The 22,311-nt window shown below is 39.6% G+C and overlaps 1 protein-coding gene across 3 annotated transcripts in view; it reads right to left on the bottom strand.

Annotated features, from left to right (window-relative positions):
• Positions 1-398: 398 nt before the first annotated feature.
• The window catches only part of MTOR (mechanistic target of rapamycin kinase), a 63,283-nt gene continuing 41,370 nt past the window's right edge, over positions 399-22,311 (bottom strand). For all 3 annotated transcript variants that reach the window (XM_035344380.1, XM_035344378.1, XM_035344379.1), the window contains 25 exons: positions 21,944-22,051; positions 19,923-20,048; positions 19,133-19,264; positions 15,967-16,082; positions 14,550-14,667; positions 13,596-13,802; positions 12,894-12,994; positions 12,515-12,611; positions 11,831-11,929; positions 11,116-11,238; positions 10,336-10,518; positions 9,553-9,687; positions 9,079-9,253; positions 8,682-8,817; positions 8,365-8,512; positions 7,561-7,683; positions 7,030-7,112; positions 5,415-5,487; positions 4,830-4,904; positions 4,192-4,327; positions 3,829-3,894; positions 3,059-3,139; positions 2,680-2,760; positions 1,944-2,049; positions 399-1,371 (listed from right to left, as the gene is read on the bottom strand). In XM_035344380.1, coding sequence (XP_035200271.1) covers positions 1,356-1,371; positions 1,944-2,049; positions 2,680-2,760; positions 3,059-3,139; positions 3,829-3,894; positions 4,192-4,327; positions 4,830-4,904; positions 5,415-5,487; positions 7,030-7,112; positions 7,561-7,683; positions 8,365-8,512; positions 8,682-8,817; positions 9,079-9,253; positions 9,553-9,687; positions 10,336-10,518; positions 11,116-11,238; positions 11,831-11,929; positions 12,515-12,611; positions 12,894-12,994; positions 13,596-13,802; positions 14,550-14,667; positions 15,967-16,082; positions 19,133-19,264; positions 19,923-20,048; positions 21,944-22,051 — 2,844 coding nt within the window. In that variant the 3' untranslated portion in view covers positions 399-1,355. The remainder of the gene's footprint in view (positions 1,372-1,943; positions 2,050-2,679; positions 2,761-3,058; positions 3,140-3,828; positions 3,895-4,191; positions 4,328-4,829; positions 4,905-5,414; positions 5,488-7,029; positions 7,113-7,560; positions 7,684-8,364; positions 8,513-8,681; positions 8,818-9,078; positions 9,254-9,552; positions 9,688-10,335; positions 10,519-11,115; positions 11,239-11,830; positions 11,930-12,514; positions 12,612-12,893; positions 12,995-13,595; positions 13,803-14,549; positions 14,668-15,966; positions 16,083-19,132; positions 19,265-19,922; positions 20,049-21,943; positions 22,052-22,311) is intronic.

Raw genomic sequence — 22,311 nt, forward strand, 5'->3', positions numbered from 1 at the left:
AGAGCGACGGCAGGCGGGGACGGGGCGGGAGCGGGGGGTGCGCATGCGCAACGGGGAGGCGGGACCTGAGCTCCGCTGTGGCGCCCCCTGGCGGGAAGAGCGGGCACTCAGGGGCCCTCAGCGCCCCTCAGGGAGTGGGGGGGGGACCCCCGGGGGCTTCCCAGCCCTCCTCCTTTCCACAAGTGACAGCCACCGCTCCCTCACCATAATTTTGCCACAGCTGACAACCACCACTCTTTAATTTTGCCTCCAGCTGCTGGCAAAAGGGAAATCTAGCCAACCACCTGCCCTGCTGCAGAAACCATCATTCCAGGAAACATTTTCTTTTAGAAAACTCTTCCTCTGGTTCCCCGTCTTTTCCTACAAGGTTCTTAGGAATAAACAAGAACAGTCAATGCTTCTAGGTTTTGGTGTAATTTATTGGCACAAAAATATTCAAATACAACATGGCATCTAAACATGGCTACTCTGTTGTATTTTGTGCATTGTTTTTAATATGTTTTATTCATAAATCATAACTTTATCTTCACCCTCACATTTAATAACCATTATTTTCTGTTTCAAGTTATGACCAGCTCTCCCTCCTATGCCAATTCATAATTGACCCTAGTTATTTCCTGATACTGCTTTTTAATCCGGACGCTGTGCGAAGCTCCCAAGTGGTATTTCATTTATACCCTGCACCCAGTTTGCCACCGCTCCGTCTGCACCGAGGCACCTCATTTTGCTCAGCTCAAGGTCTTAAATGCTTAGGTCTGCACCAAAACCCTGTTGTAGTCTGAGACACGACTCCTGTACTAATGTAATAAGCAGATAAACAGTTTTCAATTTGGGGATAAGAATCTAGTTTGAAAACATTGTAACAGGATGAAACAAATTCTGCTGCTTTTCTCTCTGCACTTATCTGGCACACCCCCAGAACAAAATGAAGCCTCCTGCACAACCCCATTGAGCTCACTGCAGTCACATCAATACGACTGATAAGGGCAGTAATTAATCTCCAACTGACTTAGTTACATTGCAATGTAAGTCAAAACCCGTATATAGTTATATTCAATGGATCACCAGTTCCCCAAAGACCAAGTGGAGCCATAGACATCTGTGGTACAATCAGTCTTCACTGTCCTGGAAACCCAAATCAAGTGTTGTGTTTTAGACAGCTTGTGTTTTTCCAACAGCAGCTATAAATTGGTTTAAACCAACTTTTAATATACAATAACTCTTTACATTTACATTTCAAAATATTTGACAAAGGCTGTATATCAGTCCAACGTTCAGTTTGTGTTTGTAGAAGAGCAAATTGGAGTGCAAAAGCCTCCACAAAAAAAAGGCTGTGGATACTTTGGAATCTTCTGTTACCAGAAAGGACACCTAAAGAAAACAAAGATATTGTAGTAATGCTGACTTGCATACAGTTTCACAAAGGCAACACTGAGAAGGACTGAGATTGCCAAGGTACCTTTTTAAAGACATAATATAGGAAAAGTTGACAAGCAATCCTCATTCTTCTTTCCAAACTAATGCTTAAAAAAAACTAAAGAGGTCCATTTCCTTAAGCACAGTCCATCGTTAACTCTCTCTCTCAAATGATTTAGTTAAGTATCTGTCGTTTTACACTTTCTTCAGAATATGTGATTCTTTGCTGTAATCAACATCAGTTACCAACACGAGCCTTATTTCAAACACTTAAAATATTCAGGCTGATTGCAGTTTAAATGTCCTAAAATCCCCATCACTACATATAACAAAGATTTGCTTTATGGTGGACTGTCTATGGGATATCTGTCATAAGCTTGCAAATTTTGCTAGAGCAGATGCAACATGTCAGAAGGCTCCAATACATCACTAAGTACACAAGAAGTGATATTTTTGTTGGCTGTTCTCTACTCATGTTATTCATTCCAGGGAAAATTTTTGCAAGGTTAGCTAAATCACAAACTCACCATCCAATGTAGCACTGGCACAGATTCTCATGAGAAGTAGCTTGCTTAATGAGTAATTCTACTTGTGTGGGTACATCAAGAGTTTCGTCATGAGAGAAATCTCGACCTGTGAAATTAAGGTATGAAAAAACATAAATGGAAGTCACAGGTCACAAACATAAATTGCTTCTGGGTGGCAAGTTAAGGACTGATGGGAGTTTTACTACCCTTCCCTCATTGTATATAAAATACAAAAATTTCCAAAGATGGAGAACATCTAAAGGCAGAGTCCTGTTTTTGACATTGTGGTTTCTTCCTTTCATCTTCTTCAAATAATAGATTAATAAAAAGTGTTTTCCAACAACAGGTGACTTTCCAGTAGCTGGAATCCTAGTCCCCAATCACTTCAAGTGCGTTAGTTGGCAGGTGGAGAGTATTTTCACATAAAACTTGGCAAGCCTAAAATTTTTACAACTGAATGCTGCCAACTATAAAACAGGACAGTAGACATTTGACTTCCATCAATCTATGATGTTTAAAATATTAAGTCTGTTTAATTACAGTCAGGTCTGTACTTTTCAAATCAGGCTAATTTCTTCCTAAATGCAGGCAACAGCACATTAAGCATTAGACAAAAAAAAAGGCAGTTAATCAGAATATGTTAAAGCATTAACACAAAATATGAACACTAAAAGTAGCACAGATCCATCTCATCCGATTTTATGTGCATCTCACATAAACATAAATACATGCTCACCAGTGAGTTTATCTCGAACCCTGTTGATAATTTGAATTGCTTTCTTATTTAGAGCTTCTGGCTTCACTAGACCGTCTCCTACTACAGGACAGAAGTTAAAAAAAAAAAAAAAAAAGAATTAGGACTTAATCTAAACAATAAAAACATTCCTCCTACTGTTACATCTGCCCTTCACAAATACCATTCTGAGAGGCCCAAATACCAGTACATTTTCTGTTACCTTTGTTTTGGAATTGAGAACACAGGTAATTACATTCCTCATCTATGCTGACAAGGAACTGTATGTGTCCTATCTCAGGTGACCATATCATGATCAAGGTGAAATTTCAACATATAAGAACAATTTCTGCATCAGTGTGAAAACATCAAAGAAACTTACTGAAGGAATGGATAGATTCAGGCACTGTGGTCCCAGTTTTCTTATGGGCTGTCTCACCCAGTTCCACACTGTCCAACATTTCTTTTGATAAATACATGAAAACAAAAACACAAACTTAAAACTCCAAGGCAGGTAAAATAACATTCCTTTGGATACATTAATAAAACTGTTTTATCAGCTCCTTTGAAAAGCATACTTGATAGTGACAAAGCACATTGATAGTGACAAAGCACATTACACATATCTATTGCTAACAGAAATGTTTCACAGGAGCAAACATTGTTTTTCCCCTGCTAATGTACTGAAAGACCTGATCCAACTTTTAGGAACATTTTGTATAAAGGTGTACTTGAAAGATACTTTGAAGTGATACGCAATTAACTTAAAACTACATCAGAAATTTTTATCTATAAAACACTCCGTATGAAATGCTGTCACTATTCTGTAGTCCAAAAGCAAAATGCTAGGATTCAATGCAATGAATCTTCAACACTCAGATGACTACTTGCCAAGTTTTGCACACTAAAATTTGTTAGCTAAGAAAATAACTATCAGATGTCAATTATTCTTGGATTACATAGTTTATATGCTCCAGAAGGGTGTTAATGTAACTGTAAAAGAGCATCTCTTCTTTGAGCCAAAGTACTGAACTTGCCACTTCCGGTCCAAAAGCTAATGAGAAGAAAGAACACTTAAAATATCTTCCCAGCCTTGTACACTGTTAAAAAGTGCTCCAAACATTTATGATACACAACATTGTTTTTACTCACCTACTGACTGACTAGCCGAGTAGGAGTCTGTTCTTGTTCGTGAGCGTTTATTGCCCTTTGTATTTGCTGCAAGAAAATAAAGAGTTGAAAAGTATCAACTGGGATTTGAGTGTTTTGCAGCAAATTTGTGTTGCTTAGTTCTGCATCTGTTTAATGGCAAAAGGGTTTTAACCACCAGGCTAAGTTTAGGCAATCCCTAAAAGCATGTGCAGTAAATCACACTTGCAAATCAACAATTTAATGATTTAATCAGACTGTCCTCAAACAGACACTGGGTTTTAGGCTTCTGGATTTCCTGTATGAATAAAACTGGAATCAGAGTGATGAGTCTCCTGCTGTCAATGTTTTATCAGAATAACTTACTGTCCATCAGCCTCCAGTTCAATAACGGATCATACACAAAGGCTTCAAGCACAGCCATGACACTGTCCTTATGTTCACGCAGGACTTCCATCACTGTGTGACAGGTGATTCTGTAATTGCCATCAAGGCCTGTCACCTTCAGAAAAGAAAGAAGTGAATCAACCATGCTGCTTTGTTTGCTATACAACTCCAACTCTATTTTTCAGGGAGCAGGGAACAGCTTCTGCTTTGAACTGAAATTTTCTTCCGCCATTCTCTGTTCGTTAGGAGAACATGTTAAATGTTCATTATACTCTGCTCCCTTCTGTCATCAAGATGACTGCAGCAAAGTATCATGCTATTGGCTGCGTTTGGTTGACAGAAAGAGCTATTTGAAATAAGGAAACTGAGGAAGGCCTGAGAAACTAGATTTTTTTTTCTTTCTTTTTTTTCCATCAATGAAAAAGCTGCTTTCTACAGTAAAGTCCACAGGAGATATTTTAACTTACAGGAAACGCAGCTGAAATATTAACACCTCTCCTTTGTGCAGGACTGCAGAGGTTCAACCCACAACAGTAAATACAGACAAAAAAAAAAAGGATAAATTGGTGCCATTTTCCCTAGGAATAATTCCCTTCATATAAAGAGGGGACGTATACCTCCATAGCATTTGTCAGCATCCTTGTTAACCTAAATGGAATCTTCTCAGGGAACTTCTCTCTTGTCATTGCAACCTAAACATGTGATAGAGAATTAATAAATTAGTAGCGAACATATTATTTAAGAGTTAATAAATACTTTTCTTGCTGCAACCCTAAAGGTTGTATTACAAACAGAAAATAAGTCCCAGTGTTGTTCTTGAGTTTCAACACATTCTGTAGAGAAGCTGGATAATTAACTAGGTAACAGGGAAAACTTAAACATGTGCCCATGTTGCTACTGTTAAGAAACAGACTAGACTGCCTATCATCAGCTTAAATTGCTCCAAAAAATTTTATGGAAAATGATGCTAGCACTTCCTTACTTGTTCTACAGCGGTTAGCTAATCACCAAGACACGCCTCTAAGATAGAGTTATCTACTATTTTTATTTTGCCTGTAGGTAAAGTGAAGCCCAAAAAAGAGCCAGACAGCTTGCCCAGGACCACTCTCCAAGGCCAGTTTGTCCTCGCTTATAGATTTATTTCTGTTCCACCGGTAAATGTGAAATATTATTAAATTTTACGTTCAAATACAAAGGTTTACCTCAAAACAGTCCCCAAAGTCGATATGCAGGATCTTTCCACTCAGTCTGTCTAACATCAGATTGGAAGGGTGTCTTTGATGAAGGAGTAGGAGAAAAAGCAGAGTGACAGATCATTAAGAAAAAAAAAAAAACAGTAAATCACAGCTCCAGTCTGAAATGATATTTATCTTCATGAATGAGAACAGCCAGTGACAGCTTTCTTGTCTGAGATCTTCAATCTCAGGGTGAACAGAATAGCTTCCTGACAGTGCGTCTATCACATTATTTTTGTAATTACTTCTCAGGAGTTAGAGATTGTCTCACCATGGAAGACAAACAACCCACTGGACCAGAGCCATCAGTACAATTCTTGGATATGAACATCTATTTTTCAGTTAGGATAAGTTCTACTTGTTTTATGCTTTTTCATTTTTTTCAGTATAGAAATACGTAATGAATTATGCTAGAGGTGAAGTAATGCAAATTGGATACCACCCAAAGAGAAGAGAATCAATCTTGACTAAGAGAAACGAAGATGCTGTTTTTCATATTGACTTATTCCAATTTTGTTTTAATCCAATTTTCAAAGATTTAAAATTTCATTACATAGGTCTTCAAGTTCAAAATTTCATTGTGAGCCTTTAAGTTCAGGAATAAAAGCTTGTTCATGAAAACATTTGAGGATCTAGCTGTTTTTGCACTACACACCTTAATTCTAAACTCTATTGTCCTCAAAAATATTTTGGAAATTATGAATCTCCCTTTTGACAGGGAGTCACATACTAAATCCAATATTTGTACATTTTATTTTTTCCATCCGACAAATTGTTTAAAGTACGTACTTCCATCCAGAAAACATCTGCACTGCAGATCAGAAAAAAAAAACATCTTAAGTAATACCCAAAGCCAACATCAACTTACATTTGTTTTCAGTCTAGAGCAGCCTTTGAGGAGTATTTATGGGGAATTCATGTGTCTATGACAGCTGCTGTGAACACACATGGCACTGGAGTTTCCTGCTTCATAGAATAAATACCCATCTAGCAAAACAGGCTGCAAAATAAGTAGTGTATTGAACCCATTTGGAGGGGGACCGAGAAGACCTCTGCCACTAAATACTTCTTGAATTTCTTTTTGCTACTTCAGAGAATAAGAACTGATTCTTGATTATAACGCATCTTTCCTCCTCAGAAATCTGAGTGTATATATGCAGTCGGAACAGCTACCACACAAAAAAAAGCAATGTCATATGCATGAAGCATACATAAGCACAAAGATTGGTGGCAAGAGTCAACACTATTTCCATTTTATAGGAAGGATGGTGAAAGATTTCCCATTCTATAACTGAAAGGTAAGGCCAAAACTAGAACTTGTGGCTCTTGATGTAGTCCTGCGTGTATTCTTCTCAGAACAGAATAAAACCTCTTATCTGTACTCGAGACACACAAATCCTACATCACATGATGTAGTGTTGAAAATAATGGCAGCATAATTAGGTCTTGAAAGATGGTGTCATTACAACTCAGCAATATCCACACGGAAAGATGTTATCATAAGAACAGATCCGAAGAACAAATTGAGAAGCCTACGCAGACTTTGCTGTTATTTAAAAGAAACCTTTGCAATTACACTCACCTGTCCCCGAGGCCCAAAATGTACCCAACCATTGACATCACAGCTAGTGAACGAGTGTAGTTTGTTCTTCTGTCAAACCACACCTACAAGTGGAGACAGAATAGAAAAAGCCGGTCATGCACATTGCATTTTTCAGCTTTAAACTCATACATTAACCACTGCATTTTGCACAAAGCTAAACTGTGATATATTTAGGTTTCAATACACTCCGTAGCTTGATGGGGTTCAAACATACTGTGGCCTTGAATTAGATGTCTAAGCCATTATGATAATATATCCCAAGGCTCCTGCTTATCTCTCCCCATACACAGCATATGAAATTCCATTCTCCAGACTTGTGCTTTCGACTGCACTCTGACAGTCATTGTGATCTGAGCCCTATAAGGCCTCTTGTCAGGGGACACAAATTCTGAGTGATTCATCTGGAGTTTATGATGTGTAAATACACCCACCTCTCCCACATTCTGCAGAGAAGGTAATTTCTTATAATGCTGATTGCCAAACACAAGTGATTGCATGTGCTGAACTAACCTCTGAGCTTGGACTTTTCAACCACAGCAGTTTGGCTAGGTCATCACCAGCTGTGTTATTGACAGCATGTTCAAATACTTCTACTTTCTGCATCAAAGTCAGGTGGTCATAATCTGGAGCCATCTATAATTAAGAAGTGACATTCAGTAACTGAAAAAAATCATTATAATACACACAAAATTTCAAGATAAACTTGATAAAAAAATATTTGTAGACTGACCAGTATGTTCCCAACAGACATAGTATGACGACTACCCAAACGCAAAGAATTCATTTGAAATGGGACAATGAGTGATTTAACATCCACAAAATAGTCCATAGCCATACTTAAAATACTGCTGCGGTAAATGTTTTGAAAAACATTTTCCAAATACGTCTTCTGGGCTGGCACACTCTTTCCTTTTTGGCAAGCAATTCCAACCTTTCTAGTAATGTTCTGTTTCTCCAGTCTGTCTAATTTTGGCCCTGTTCCTTAGTCACAATGTTTGTAAATGCCAGCAATATGGCACCTTCTATAAAGGCATATCATATTCATGCAAAACTCCAAACACATTTTAGTCACCAGATGGTAACAACTTGTGGTCACTGCTAAAACAGGAAAGGAGAAACAGTTGCATTTATGGCCAATTTCACCTTTTGTGTAGCATTTTAGAACTCTTATCTTATATTCTTGCATTTATTACTGGTACCAACAACAAATCAGAAAACACGTAAAATATGAAAAACGTGTGCACCGTTACTCTTCACTTAGACACTGGGGTCCTAAGAGAATGTACCAAAAAATCTGCTAGCTTTGCCCTTTACCCTCAGCATGATGCGATGTTCAATGTTGAGCAGGATCTTTTTCTTCTCTCTGTAATCTCGGATGAGGGCATGCAGCGTGTCACAGTGTGGAACCCAACCTATCAAGCCTGAATTTGTTGACAGTGGAATAACAGCATATCTCTGGATGCTACAGGAAAAAAATGGGGAATCAGAGCTCAAATTGTTGTACGTTACCAGTTGCTACATTTCAACATGATGTTATTCTTTTCCAAACAGACCTGGAACATCCATTTGGAAGGGTTTCTGTTGGATGTCACTTGTGCGTAAGCACATTCAGTGATCATCCTAACACATACCTGAGGTTTTTACGAAGAGAAGTTGGGTCATTTGCTAGCAGAGTGTTGACCAACCCGAAAAGCTGCATCACTCTTTCATCTTGACGAAGGTCTTCATGACCTTTCAGAAGGAATACAAACTCATGCCCATTGCTTCCTGCAGAAGAATTAATAGGCAAAAGTTTATCCTTGCTGAACAAACATAGAAGAGTAAACAGAAATGCACTGAACAACTGAGATATTTGGCAGTCAGACTGACTAGGCTACTAAGAAACACATCAATGGAAAAGTTGGAGAAGTTTTACCTGATATATATATGTATATATATACACACACATATACATACACACACAGTACAACCTAAAAGCAACAACTGTTTAAATACCAGAATAGCAAAGTAAAAACTGGTACCTCTTACCCATTAATGTTAGTTTCCTGGGCCGCTGCTTGGAGGTGATGACCTGCAGCGAGGGTGCAATGGACTGGATGCGGATGATGGGCTGGTTGGGGTCATACGTTCCTGGCACTGCCAATTCCAGATCCCGGCACATTAAGAGTTTTGGAGAGACATACTGTAGTTCCAGAGAAGTGAGCTACCGGAAACAAATGAAATACAATCCCCTTAATCGTTTCAGTTAAAACTCATTTAAACATCTGAAGAGTTCATGCTGGCAAGGGGCCTAGAAGAGTTCAGAGTCAGCTGTCAATACTTCAGTTGCTTGCAGGAAGTGCTCTGTAAGCTGCAAGCTTGCTGCTTACGCAGCTTCTGAGCAAATCACATGCAGTTATTCCCAGAATACTGAATGTTTTGAATAACCAGAAAACATGAAACAGATCTGTATTGACAACTTGCACTGTAAGACCCACAGCTAAACTGCACCCCACCACTCACCTGAGGCAGCTGCTTTGAGATACGCCTGAACACATGGTAATAGAGATCCCAAGCCTGGGTTAGGTCCTTGACATTTCCTGATTTCATGTACTTCCTGCACCATTCCTGAGCTTCCATTAGATCTCTGCCATAAGCCTAGGGAGGAAGTGAAAAACAAGAAAAACATTTCTACAGACTACAGTGGAACAGGTGGAGACCAGTTAATACCAACACAGAGCATCACAGTCTATTTTCAAATTGCATTACAGATTTTTGACCCCACATTTTTATAGCATGTTGGAATTAAAGATCCAGAGATTCCCAGATCTAAGACAGGTGCTGAGTTTATTAGGCAACGTTACTCACAAATACACTTCACAATAGGAGGCAACTGAATAGAATCACCCTTTCACAGCAGACTCACAAGCTCAAGTTAATTCCTTTTGCTGATTTGAGAGAGGTCATGACTGCCATCCATGTTAGTGGTTATCACAAAGCAAAACAGACTGGAGTTAGAAGAGTTAACTGCAAAGCAGCTATGTTTTCCAAGCCTCATCAGATACCCAGCCGACATAAGACTCCAAAGATATTTGACTAAATATCTGCACTGGTATACCCATGTAATACCATAGTCACCCAAAATCATACAGATCCAGAAACAAGCATAAGTAATGAAATCTGCAGCTAACGTAATCAGGCTCAACAGCCTTCCTCTTTCTATTAGATTGCAGTGGTTCTTGGAATTCTGGGGCAGGTGGATGTCCTACCTAATTTGAAGGCAAACAGAAGTTTATTTGCTGATACCTGATTGAAGGATGTCTCTTTTAAAGTCTGAGGCCCACGCTCCATCATTGCATGAAGTGGTTCCAGCACCTCAAACATTCCCTTGACATTCCTTTCTCCAAAGTATAGGCGAGATGCTTCTTCCAACCCTTCATGCCACATCTCGTGCCATAGGATTGCTACTCGGATTAGCTCTTCACTCACCTGTTTTGGGACAGAAAAAAAAAGATTAAATACTCAAAAAAACCCCACTATGTATGCTAACTTAATGAAAATCTACTTTCTATTCTAGTGGTTATGAAATATTCGTTGTTGTCAGCTAGATGGAGCTACAAATACTCCCACAATTCTGCTATACCTCTCTGTTCAAGAAGCTCATCAGGCTTTTCTCACTGTATTTGTGGCCTTTGAAATTTTGTATATATTGGTGTAACATGGCCTGAAAGCATTACTTTTCATTTATTCATAGAAAGTTTTAGCAATTGAATTAAATCACTCTTTCCATGCTATGCTTGTTTTGTTTCCAGTTTTCATTAAGTAAAAATATCTTTTTGTGAAACAATGATTCTTCATCTATTCCATCTCTATTTGTAAGGAGACAGAAGATCTCAGTGTCTGAATGTTATGGTTCTTTTTATATTAAATTATTCTTGTTAATTTATATTAACACTATAAGTACTTCCAAATTAAGAAAAAAAAGGCAAAACAAAACCTCTACTTGAACAAAATGAACATTGAACAACCATTTTGGTGTCGTTGTATCTGAAACACAATCCATCTCACTGTACACTAAGCACTCACCATCATTGCCTGCTGTACCAGGGTGTTACTGTGCTCACACATGTTTTTCAAGATCTTATTTGCAGCATTGTGGCGAGCAGTGGTTGTGGATTTAGAGGCCACAGTCAAAGGATAGATCAAAGCCTACAAGAGATATCAACCAAGAGCATTTTAGAACCATACAGAAGGGATTCATAAATGGAAAGATTAGCAAAACACTAATAGCAGTCTTAGGGGTGGACAAGAGAAAGTAATCTTGCTTCTTGAGAGAGATGGTAGGAACTTGCTATTTGACATCTTTCAACCTGAAAAGCTCAGAAGACTAATTTTTTTGAATAGCAGAACGACTTTAAGAGCCTGTATTAAACAGGAAGAACAGGAAACTGCCTTTAGCATTTTGTGATTTTCCACACCGTGGGAAGAATTCAGATAAATCATCTCTGGAGCAGCCTCCTAATAGTCACTTAATTAGATTAGATTTGGGAAGGTGATCTGTGCTATCCAATTTCCCATTAGAAGGAGAGAAGTTGCCCTGCTGCATGGCACATCTACCTATTATTTCTATTTTTATTTGAAGAGGGATGAGGTGAAATAGTCCCTCAGAACTGCAACAGCCCCAATTCTCACCTGCTGTGACTTCCACTGCAGGTATCTAGATTCAGTGAAATAGAATATAAAGAAAATGCCTTCATTGGCTACGAGTCTATGGAAATTCATTCTCTAAGCCAAAGCTTACCTGGGGATGGTACCGCCCAATATCTGTGAGGAGCTGGTGAATGAGACGTCCTACTAACGGCCGAGGTGTGTCAATTCTTGCAATGAGCTGAGGGATAACCTAATAGTAAAGATAAGCAAAAAACAACATCCCTGTCATCTCATGTGTTCAGTTCACACATGCTGTTCTGCCCTCTGCCAGAGGCCTCACAGTCTTTAAAGGAGATAGAGGCCCATCATTCATTGTTAAGATAGAGGATAACACAGCAAAATTCCAACCAGCATCAGAAATGCAGAACAGCTCCGTGAGATGACGAGCATCATGCAAAACTATTATAGGACCTTGATACAGAAGTAAGATGTGTCTTGGAAGTGCAATGTTCAAACAAGAAATTAAGTCATTTTTACAAGACTTATTCTAAAAGGCTGTCTTGTAATAGACTCACGATCTGGATTACAGAGCAGCAGTGTTGTTTTATACTTGATCACCACTGAACGCATATCATTTTCAATCTGAATGTTCCTCCTGTCTCTATTCAAGATGCTTGTTAAATCAGTTACAGTACTGCAAATCAGTACTGCAAACACACTGCTCTTGCCATTCACCTCCAGAATTGTTTAGCAAAGGATCATGATGCCTAACATGTAACAGATCCCCAAGCTTCCCCTAAAACTGTGATTTGCCTTAGTGCTTTGTGTTCCTTACCTGCAGCCAAGTATCTATTTGTATTGCTTTGACTCCTTCAACCAAAGCCTCGTTCACATCAGGCCAGTGACCATAATCAAACCACAAAGTAAGGACCCTGAAAAGAAGAAACACATTCATTAGGAATGAAACAACAAAAATAAACAAACATTCCAGTCAAGTAACTTCAGACCCATTTACAAGAAACTCCTCTTCCAAGAGCCAAGCACTGGTAGGAGGACAAAGGTTCATCCACCTATATATTTGCTTGGACTAAGCATTCACTTAGTTTAGCCACAACAAAAAACCAGCAGAAACAGGTTCTACCTATTCTTAAACCACGTGCCTTTATCAGCCACATTGCATTTACTTAATTTATTTCATTTATTTCATTACATACCTGAGAGTATCTTGTAGGTTGTTTCCTCGAGACAGAGATATGGATCGGAAGAAACCCTGGACAGCAGGGACTGTGTACATCAAGAGGGTCTTAGATAAATCCTTTTGGAATGAAAATTGCTGCATTAGTTCTATGCAGGAATATCAATCCACAGGAATCCTGAATGTGGAAACCAATCTAATCCACATTATAGTTGACTTCTGCTTATACTCCTCACAGGCCATGTTGCTCCTGAAGTTTATTTTTGCTTGACAAAATATATTTATCTGTATTTATATAGAACTTTCAGCATGGGAGGGAACATACTGTGAAATGTTTTTATACTTCAGTTTGTTGGCAAAACCATGGTCAGCAAAGAAGTCTAAAAGTTACAACTCTGCTATAACTGGTAAGTAAAAGTCTGCCATGAAGGGCTCAGACAGGAGAACTTGTTAATGCACATTGCGTCACCTAGGATAGCCTTCCATGCTTTTGCTCTTTGTTCACTGAAAATTTAGGGTCATTTGCACTTTTAGTCCTCTTCCCCTATGACTGAGTTAATCTGAACTTCCTCGCTTTTGTTGTAGCTATGAGCATATATACGCAGACAACGTCCACAAACCAAACTTACATAGTAGCTTGCTCCCCACCATAAACCTTTCTCATTTCTGAGCAATAATTAACAATCTCCTAAGCTAGACAGGGAAGACCTCAGTGATATACCTCAGTGACTTTTTTCTGCACTGGAGATGGGATGGGGCTGTTCTCTGTGCTCTCTGCATCGCTCTCACTGTTGCTGCCCTCGGTGTTGGCGCTGGTGATGCTGGCTCCACTGGCATGACGTAGTTTCTTTTTCTCATCTCTGGCCTGGTTCTGATGTTTATAGTGAAGCACTGCTTCAAAGTTCATCACTGCCCAGGCATGCCAGGCCTGCCAAGAGGAGAGAAGAACTTCAACAAAAATCATAAGGATGATGAAACCCTTTCTATAACCTGTACTTTCTAATTATTAGAGATAATAATCCAACCTTTCTGAGTGCACAGATGAGCAGTAAGTAATGCCCTGCAGACAACACGTTGTTTTGCTTTCTCTAATCACTTGTAGTTTTAATTGCCTTATTATCCTAACATCACAATGAATTCTTGGCTAAGAGCTTCATGTTGGACATTACAGCATCAAAGGAGCCAAAATTAAATCAGATTACATTCCCATGCTCCTTAATTTTCCAAAGCTTAAAACGAATAATAATATGCTAGGACCAGGGGAGGTGTAATGAGAAGAGATACAGGAGATGGCTGCCCCAAAGATCTGGCATCAAATGCTAATTCACAACCCTGAAGTCAAATGCTCTTTGGAGAATTAGTGACAAGGGTCCTTTCCTAGTTCAAGTACAGTAAGTGATATATGTAAGATAAATGTTTTTCATTTAGATTATCCTTTCTCCTACACAGTTAACTGACAAGAGAGAAAGTCCCAAAAGGAGGGGTAGAAACTGAACTGTGGCCTAGTTGTACCAGCCAGATAAAATTCTAAACATAATTGCTTTCTTGTTTTTCATATCCTACCAAGGGTAACAAGGCAGATGGTTACAGGCCATCTCCCTTTCCTATGTTATTGGATGTGATCAGATTCACTGATCTCCCTGCAACTGTGCCTGGAACCTTTTTCCTTACTGACCTTGTACCAGTTGCGATCATGCTCTGTTGCAGCACTGTAGTATTGTAAGACTTTGGGGATGGTACTCTCGTTAATGCCTTGCAGGTTCAGCTGCCACTCACCCAGTTTCAGGAAACACCTGGTTAAGCAAAGGGATTATTGACTCAGACAGAACCTAGAATGAAAACAGTCTGCTGGTTTAAGAGGCAGACTTCTTATCCAAAGTTGGAAAGGTATTTCATTTGGTAAACCCACTCAGTGGGCCTCTTCTACACAGCGAGCATATGCATGAACACGTAAGGTTCAAAACACCTACATCCTGCTTGTAAGCATGGAGCTAAGCGGGTATTGGTTTCACGTTTAGGAAGCAAGGCAAGGATCAAGCTTTGGTCCCCAGTTATAAAATGCATTTCAGAACTAACTAGCAAAAGCATCAAAAGACTTAATTAGTAGTGATAAAAGGCACACAATGTATGTGCTGACTAGCTATACTTATCACCGTTATGAACTAGAATTCTAGAGAGAACACCCACTGCCCAGCCAGTGAAAACAGACTGAATGCTCTTCCCCCAAGCCAGAACCCCATTAAGTCATCCCCTCCCAAAGGAAAGAAAAACCAACATATTTTCACTGCAGTGGGGTGTGGCTGTGAAGGTCTGTGCAAGGTTTAATACTTTGCTCCTTCAGACTAAATACCACAGTTACACAGATGTCCTTTCTATATTTTGAGTTTTCCAGCGTGCCTTGTGCAAGAAAAATAACTCATTACTAACGTGTCTTCCAGGATAGGTAGTCTGAAAAAGCTAAGATGATGCTATTATCAGGTTTCCATTCTCATAAAATTAAATTAAGTGCATGCGTCCCTTAAAAATAATAAAAAATCCAATCTGTTCAGTAGTGAATGCTATGCAATTTCTTCTTTAAATTGGAAACAACAGATCTGGTAACCCCAGGCTCATGGAGGAAAACAGAGCTTATGAGATGTATTTTTAATACAACAATATTTTAAGAGCCAATCACATGCTGAGCACCGAATACCCAAAGCACTGCTGTTGCACTAAGGGCACACACTGCCAAGCAGAGATCTGCCAGGCATGTGGGAAGCGTTTCTTTCCTACTGACTGGATCTCCTGAAAAAAGAAAGATGAGAGCAATGCCTTCTGTCAGTGAGCCACAGTGCTGGAAAAACACAAGCAGCTGCCAGGGCCAAATACAAACTTGTTTACACTGATGCATCATAATAACGTTTACAGAAATTATGGAGGTAAATAACAATGTGTACCAAAGGGGTTTCTACTGTCAAAACGAGAAATCCTACATTTTCTTAATTAAAGAATGGGCCTTGTCTGAAATATATCATCTGCATGGACCCCGCAACCTCAGGAAGAACATCAGTGTCACCATACAGTTAAAGGGTCTCCAAGGACCAGGTACTGACCGTGCCATGAGCTTGTGGAGTTCCTGCTTGTGCTGCTGGTCCTCAGTTGCAATAGCATGCTGTGCCTGCTGCTGCATTGTCTGTACGAAGAGCTGCATGTGCTGGAATGCATCAATCTGTAATTGGATGATAGTTGTGGTAAGGACCATGGGGGTTAAATAAAAATTCACAAGAGAAAGACAAGGTGGAAGTTAGACTTCGCCGAAAGCAAAAAATATAGCTTTGTTTTCTTTCAAAGCCTTTTAACCATTAATATATCTCTAGAATCAATTTATACCAGGTCTGTCGTGCCTAATAAATAAGCTCCTGAGAAGCCTATCTGTAATATGCTATGGCTTGGAGAAGACAAATTGAGAAAATACTGCCTAAAGGAAACCTTGCAGCTTCCTGATCTTCCCTCCTAAACCCCAAGCTTTGGCTAGACTTACAGGACACGCCACAGGACCTAAACTATGAGTTGTTTCAACAAATAAAAATCTCGATTCCTTCTGAAGTTGTTTAGGAAGTACAAATGTATGTTGCTCCTTTGCCAGCAGACTAGATAAGGCAGTAGTGGTGACTTCCACTATCAAATTCTAGGGGAACATGCTTTGAAATTCCTTGGAAGAATTATGGGGAAAAGAAACTGACGATTTAAGAAAAAAAGTGTGTATGCTTCACTGGAAGCAATCACAGTAAAGCTCTTGCAATCTGCAAGGTCATTTCAGGTCAGAAACTGCAGAATGTGCTGTGAAGAGTCCAATTTACTTCTGTTCCACCTACAGGAATGAGATACTTCACAGTGAGGCAAGAATCACCTGAGCTGAAATGCCTTATCTGTCCAGTTCAAATGTCAGCATGCGCAAGTCAGTTGTCATGAAAAAGGGATTTGCCCAAGGCAAAATTAAAGTATCGCATTATTAAAGGGTGGGAGCATTCCACAACTAATAACCTAGATACTTGATTAGAAATGGGAGGGAAGAATAACCTTAAATATGGTAATGCTGTTGTGCCAGACATTCATCAAAAAATAGACAAAGACATTGCCAAACATCTGTGTGCTCCCTCTCTTATCTGGACACACCCAACGGTCTGCTTGTAGAGTCAAAGCACAGGGTAAAATTCTTCAGTTTCCATTAATATAGAAAATTAATCACCAGAAATTGACACGTCGAGCAATCCAGACTGAAGGCAGTATGTTTTTGCTAACAACTGAATTCCTAAACCTGTACGCAGCTTTGCTATACTGTATGTCTGCAGAGAGAAGGTGCTAGCAGAAGTCCTTCTTAGAACAAAATGCAGTGGGGTTTACTTCTTCACCTTTTTATCTGTTGTTTAAGAAAAGATTACTGAGCAGCTCTCCAGGTGCTATATAGCAGGTTTCCATCCAGACCCCAGCTTGTCTCCTGCTGGATCTGGCAAGCACCAAATTGATGGTAAGGAAAATATTTTAAGTCAACCAATCAAAGTTAAACTCCTCAGCTAGAGGAAATGGTCATTTCATACCATGCCAGCCTACCTCACTGGGCTGTTGCTTAGGATACCAAATCAAGCAAACACACTCTCCTAAACCTCTGGCCTATGCACATCACTACATCTGACTATTATTTAGTTACCCCAAAACAGCGCAGAAGGATACACCCAGCCACGTAACGCTCCTGGTACCAGCACAGGAGAATTCCCAAGACTCCTTCGGTGTTTGGTGTATACAGATGCTGGAGTCTGACTGCAAACTCCGCTGTACCCTAACTTAGCTCCTTCTGCCACAGAGCCACACCTTTAGCTGTGAATTTCAAAACTAAGCATATACTTTCCAAGTGCCACAGAAGTCTGAATCATTGAGTCAGCCCTTCCAGCAGACGCGTGCTCACAGAAAGCATTGGGACTCATATGCAGGTCCAGGATTAGCGCTATTTTGGGGAAAGTACTTCTCCCTCAGCACTGTAAACTCCCACTTATAATGTGTTAAAGAAAAAGTCCCTATTCACACAGCTTATGTGCTACAGGAAAATAGGAAATCATTCAACAAGCAAGAGGCTGTGATTGCAGCCACGTCTGTTTCTCCTTCTCATATTTGCTGTTTTTCTATTTTTCCTATCTTCATGGGCTCCACAAAATCTTATAACAGCTTCTTTTAGATATATTCTCTTCACTCCCTAAATCTTTGTGCCTTCCTGCATTTTTTTTTTTTGCCTATTTCTTTATCACACGTCAAAGAGAAAAGTCCACTTTCAGTCAGAGAGGCAGAGATGACCCATATACTCCTGAATGAAGAAAGCAAGAGACCATTACACTGTTTTACAAAGCCAACAGAACAGGGCCTCATCAGCATCCCCTTCTGTTTTTTAAATTCAAATAAAGAATAGTTAGGTCATGGCAGTCATCCCATAGAAGTGGCTCTGCTCCAGTGCTGGCAATCCCAAAGGCAGGAAAAGTATTTAAAAAAAAAAAAAAAAAAGAAAAAAAAGAAGTGGCAGAGCATGAGAATAAATGGAGGCTTTAATGTATCTTTAAAAAAAAAGATAAGTTACCCAGACTGGAGCTTATTGGATTTGAGTATGTAAATTCTCTATGTTGCAATGTCAAAAACATTCACCCTAGGCTCCTCAGAGCCAAACTGTTCCCCTGACAAAACCTTATGTACTTTTCAGCTGTCTTTCAGTTAGAAGTTTTCAATCATGTCCTTAATAAAAGTCAGTTCTACTCAACAGCTAGAGTACAAATTGTTCGTGAAATTCACTGGAAATAAAAAACCTCCTTCTCTCTTTTAGTGTGTAACCCTGACCATATGTACAGCATGGAGACCTGGCAATCAGAACAGTGGACTAAAAGTCAAGTACTGAGCCTACGCAATAAAACCCTGGTGAGGACAGAAGAGCTACTACTGACCATTAATCTTAGCTGCATGCCATGAGTAGCTGATACTGGTTTAACAAAGACAATCTTCCCATGGAGGAAATAAGTTGGGCCAGGCCTTCTCTGTCACTATGGAGATTTAAAATAAAATTTCAAAAGCTTGTCTACTGAATAACAATAAGGAAAGGGACTAGTTACTCTTTTTTTAGGTGAAGAAAGTGAAACCTTCAGCCTTGACTTTGTTCTGTGTCAATTATGAAGATCTAACGTGCATGGGCACTGTGCAAAACGTAAGCAATGAAATGTAGAGGGTACTATGTTCTTTTTGTACCTTACGGGCACTCTTCCACATGTGTTTCATGTACGCGTAAGTCACTTGGGGATGCACTGTTGGCAGTGGGTGATCCAGCTGTCGAGAAGGATCTACTCCCAAGAGCAGGACGAGCGTCTTATGGGCCAAAGCCTGGAGAAAATTACAAAGAGAAAAAAAAAGGTTAGAACAAGCTCATTCTTACCTCCGTCTCACATTCACCCCAGAATTGCCTGCCAGTAAAAAAAAAAAAGAAAAAAAAAAAGTCAAGCCCTCCCTCCATATAAAATACAGACAGAGCAGACTTTTTACCACTTCCTGGACTCCTAAGAATGCCACATTATAGATGGTATACCTTTGCTGGACCTGAGCATTAGATTATCATTTCAGAAGCCAGTAGAGTGTGTGAAGTCTGTTTCAAATATTTTTGGTACTAAATCATATAGTGGCTGTTGAAATTGGATTGTAACATTTCATGATACTATAATCACTTTCTAGATTTGATAGAGATTGCTCCATCAGAGAGCGCTATTATTAATAATTACCAGTGCTGCATAACTTCTTTCAGGTATAGCAGGTAACAAAAAACTGGCTTGAAGGTGCTCTCGGGTATAACATTAGTCTCACAAAAACAACCCTGGCTACAAGCATTAACTCTATGCTGGTTACAGTTTTAGCATTTCAGAATTTTCTGACCAGTCTCTTCTGCAGGAGAGCTCATCCCATTTAGGCAAGGAAAGAATCTGGGAGGTTGAAGTGGCATGACACGGTCAGTTGTCTAAAACCTGGTGTAGAGGGCGATAATGCTCACCAGTCTCCCACTCTTGCCACACAAGCTGGCATACTTGAGCCACGTTCTCATGTCCTCGTGAGGGTTCACAACAAGAGACCGGACCATTAATATTCTCTGCCAGTCTTCCACAATCCGTTGACAGCCCTGGGAGAAAAAGGAAGAAAACTCGTTAGTGTTGTATCTGCAATCTACTCCGCAGAGCCTTAAGCCTAATTCAGAATCTGAAGGGACTTTTCCCAAGATGGAGAGACTTCTGTACCCATAAATCACAGCAGGCTGACATAAAGAACTATCTGGCCTTTTCCTTAGCACTGCAATTTTGAAGCTGGTTAAGTCCCTGACCATAATAGTCTGCAGACAGGAGTGCACAAGAAGTCAGCTCAGTGCTTGCAGCCTAACAATCTCTTCTAATTGAAAAAAGAGAAAAGCTTCTACAGCAGAAATGCATCCAAAATCATTCCAAAGCAATTCCAGAGTTTTATAACCCTTCTCAACCCCTTTTTAAAGTCTATTTTTGGTTTAAACAGTGACAACCCCCATATGGAGATGATACAAAACCAAATGGTGACAGATTTTATTTTTTAATTTTTAAATCACCAACCTTTTTCTTCTCCTTGCATGTGTTGCTTTTAGAAGCTAGCATGACTGGACTGACATTCTGCCAGAAAATGCAGTCCCAAATGCTACAGTGGTTTTACAAGCATTGCCTAGTTCTTGTCTGCCTGAAGGGCAACAACCTCAGAACAGGATGAGTGCATCTGAAGTGTTCAAGGATGCTACAGTAAAGTAGAATTATGGAAGGGACAGAGACAACCAAACACAAGGTGCTTGCTATAATGATCAAGTATCTCAGAGTAACAGTGATGCTCTGAAGTTGGTACTGATCCAGAGACAACTTAGATATAGTTGTGAGGTAAACAAGAGAATTCCCAATTGCAGCAAGCACCTTAGTATCAAAGCATCTGTTTCTTTCCTTTTGGATTTTTCCTCAAAACTGAGGGCTGGGAAGTTGGACAAAGCTTGTTCCCTGACACCCAAATAAACAACTCATCCAATAGGCATTTGAAAATTATTAAAAAGAAGCTAGAAAATGCACAAGAACTGTATGTACTGCTTTCAGGACCATAAACAGCTGTATTCAGACATTACACTTCCTGTCACACTGTTTCTCCACCCCGGTGGAATGCTCCTGAGCTTTTCCAGACAGGAGTGCAGATGGGAGACCAAAACCTTTGTCACAGTTTCCCAAACAGCTAAAAAACATGCAGCAGCAACAGGCTTTCATAAGGAGGCACATACAGCAGTGGCAGCAGAGAACTCTGCATGAGGAGAAATCATTTCTCCATGCTCTAAATACACCGAATTTTGGTAGAGTGCATTTTACCCTATGTTTTTTTTTTTTTTTTTTTTTTTTTTTTTTTTTTTTTAAACCTCACAGTGCAAAATACCTGGCTGTTTTTAGACGTTCAGAGGTGCTCTGGAATTCTGTTTCAAGAAGGCAGTAAAAAGGCACAAACGTTCTTCAAACACAGGAAAAGCAGCATTGCTAAACTTGATTTAAAAGAGGACAATGCTAATCAACTGGAAATATTCTTTTAAGAGCCCAAAAAGGAACAGGACAACCTTTTACACACACGTGAATTGACAAGTTTACCAGCATTGTGAGAGAATTCCCTTCTCCTTAAAACGCAGCTAAGTCAGGTAAAAAGCTCTAACTAGCTTTATCAAAACCAGTATTTTGGGGTGAGATCCAACATGGAGATAAGCAGCCTTAGAGAAGCTAGTAGCCTCTCTATTCTGTACACATCCATCTCCAGGCTGAAATCACCCTATTAAGGTGTCACATCAGCACCTCAGGCAGACTAACCTAAAAGTCAACAGGAATAAACACAAAGGAGACAGAAAGCATGTAGCCATGTAAGCACATTCGCTGTTGGGATAGAAAGAGAAAGATTTGCTGAGCCATCACGCTGACTTTAAAGGAAGCCGTTCCTGCTCAATATCAGCATCTTCATCCTTGATCTTTCCACCAGACGTACCTGCAGTCTTTCCCACCATATCTGGCGGATGATCTCACGGCGTTCTGGTACAAGTTTATACTGGATAACCTCTTCCAGCTCTGACAGCATCTGGCAGGATACCATAGCCTGAGGGAAACAATCACATTCCATCCCAATCACTACAGACAAATCTGTAATTAACGAACAGTATTTTGGCATCAAAATCTTAAGTACATAAGCTTCCCAACAGGTAAAGGACAGACTGCTGTATACTGACATCTAGATGATCCACTGATTCAAAATCTGTAGATGTCAACTATTTCTTTTGAGGGGTAGAGCTCATTTCACTATTTGTCTCTAAGTTCTTCTTATGAAGCTGTACCACTTATATGACAAAAGCCATTTAA

Source organism: Oxyura jamaicensis, chromosome 21 (assembly GCF_011077185.1).
Source record: "Oxyura jamaicensis isolate SHBP4307 breed ruddy duck chromosome 21, BPBGC_Ojam_1.0, whole genome shotgun sequence".
Lineage (NCBI taxonomy): Eukaryota > Metazoa > Chordata > Aves > Anseriformes > Anatidae > Oxyura > Oxyura jamaicensis.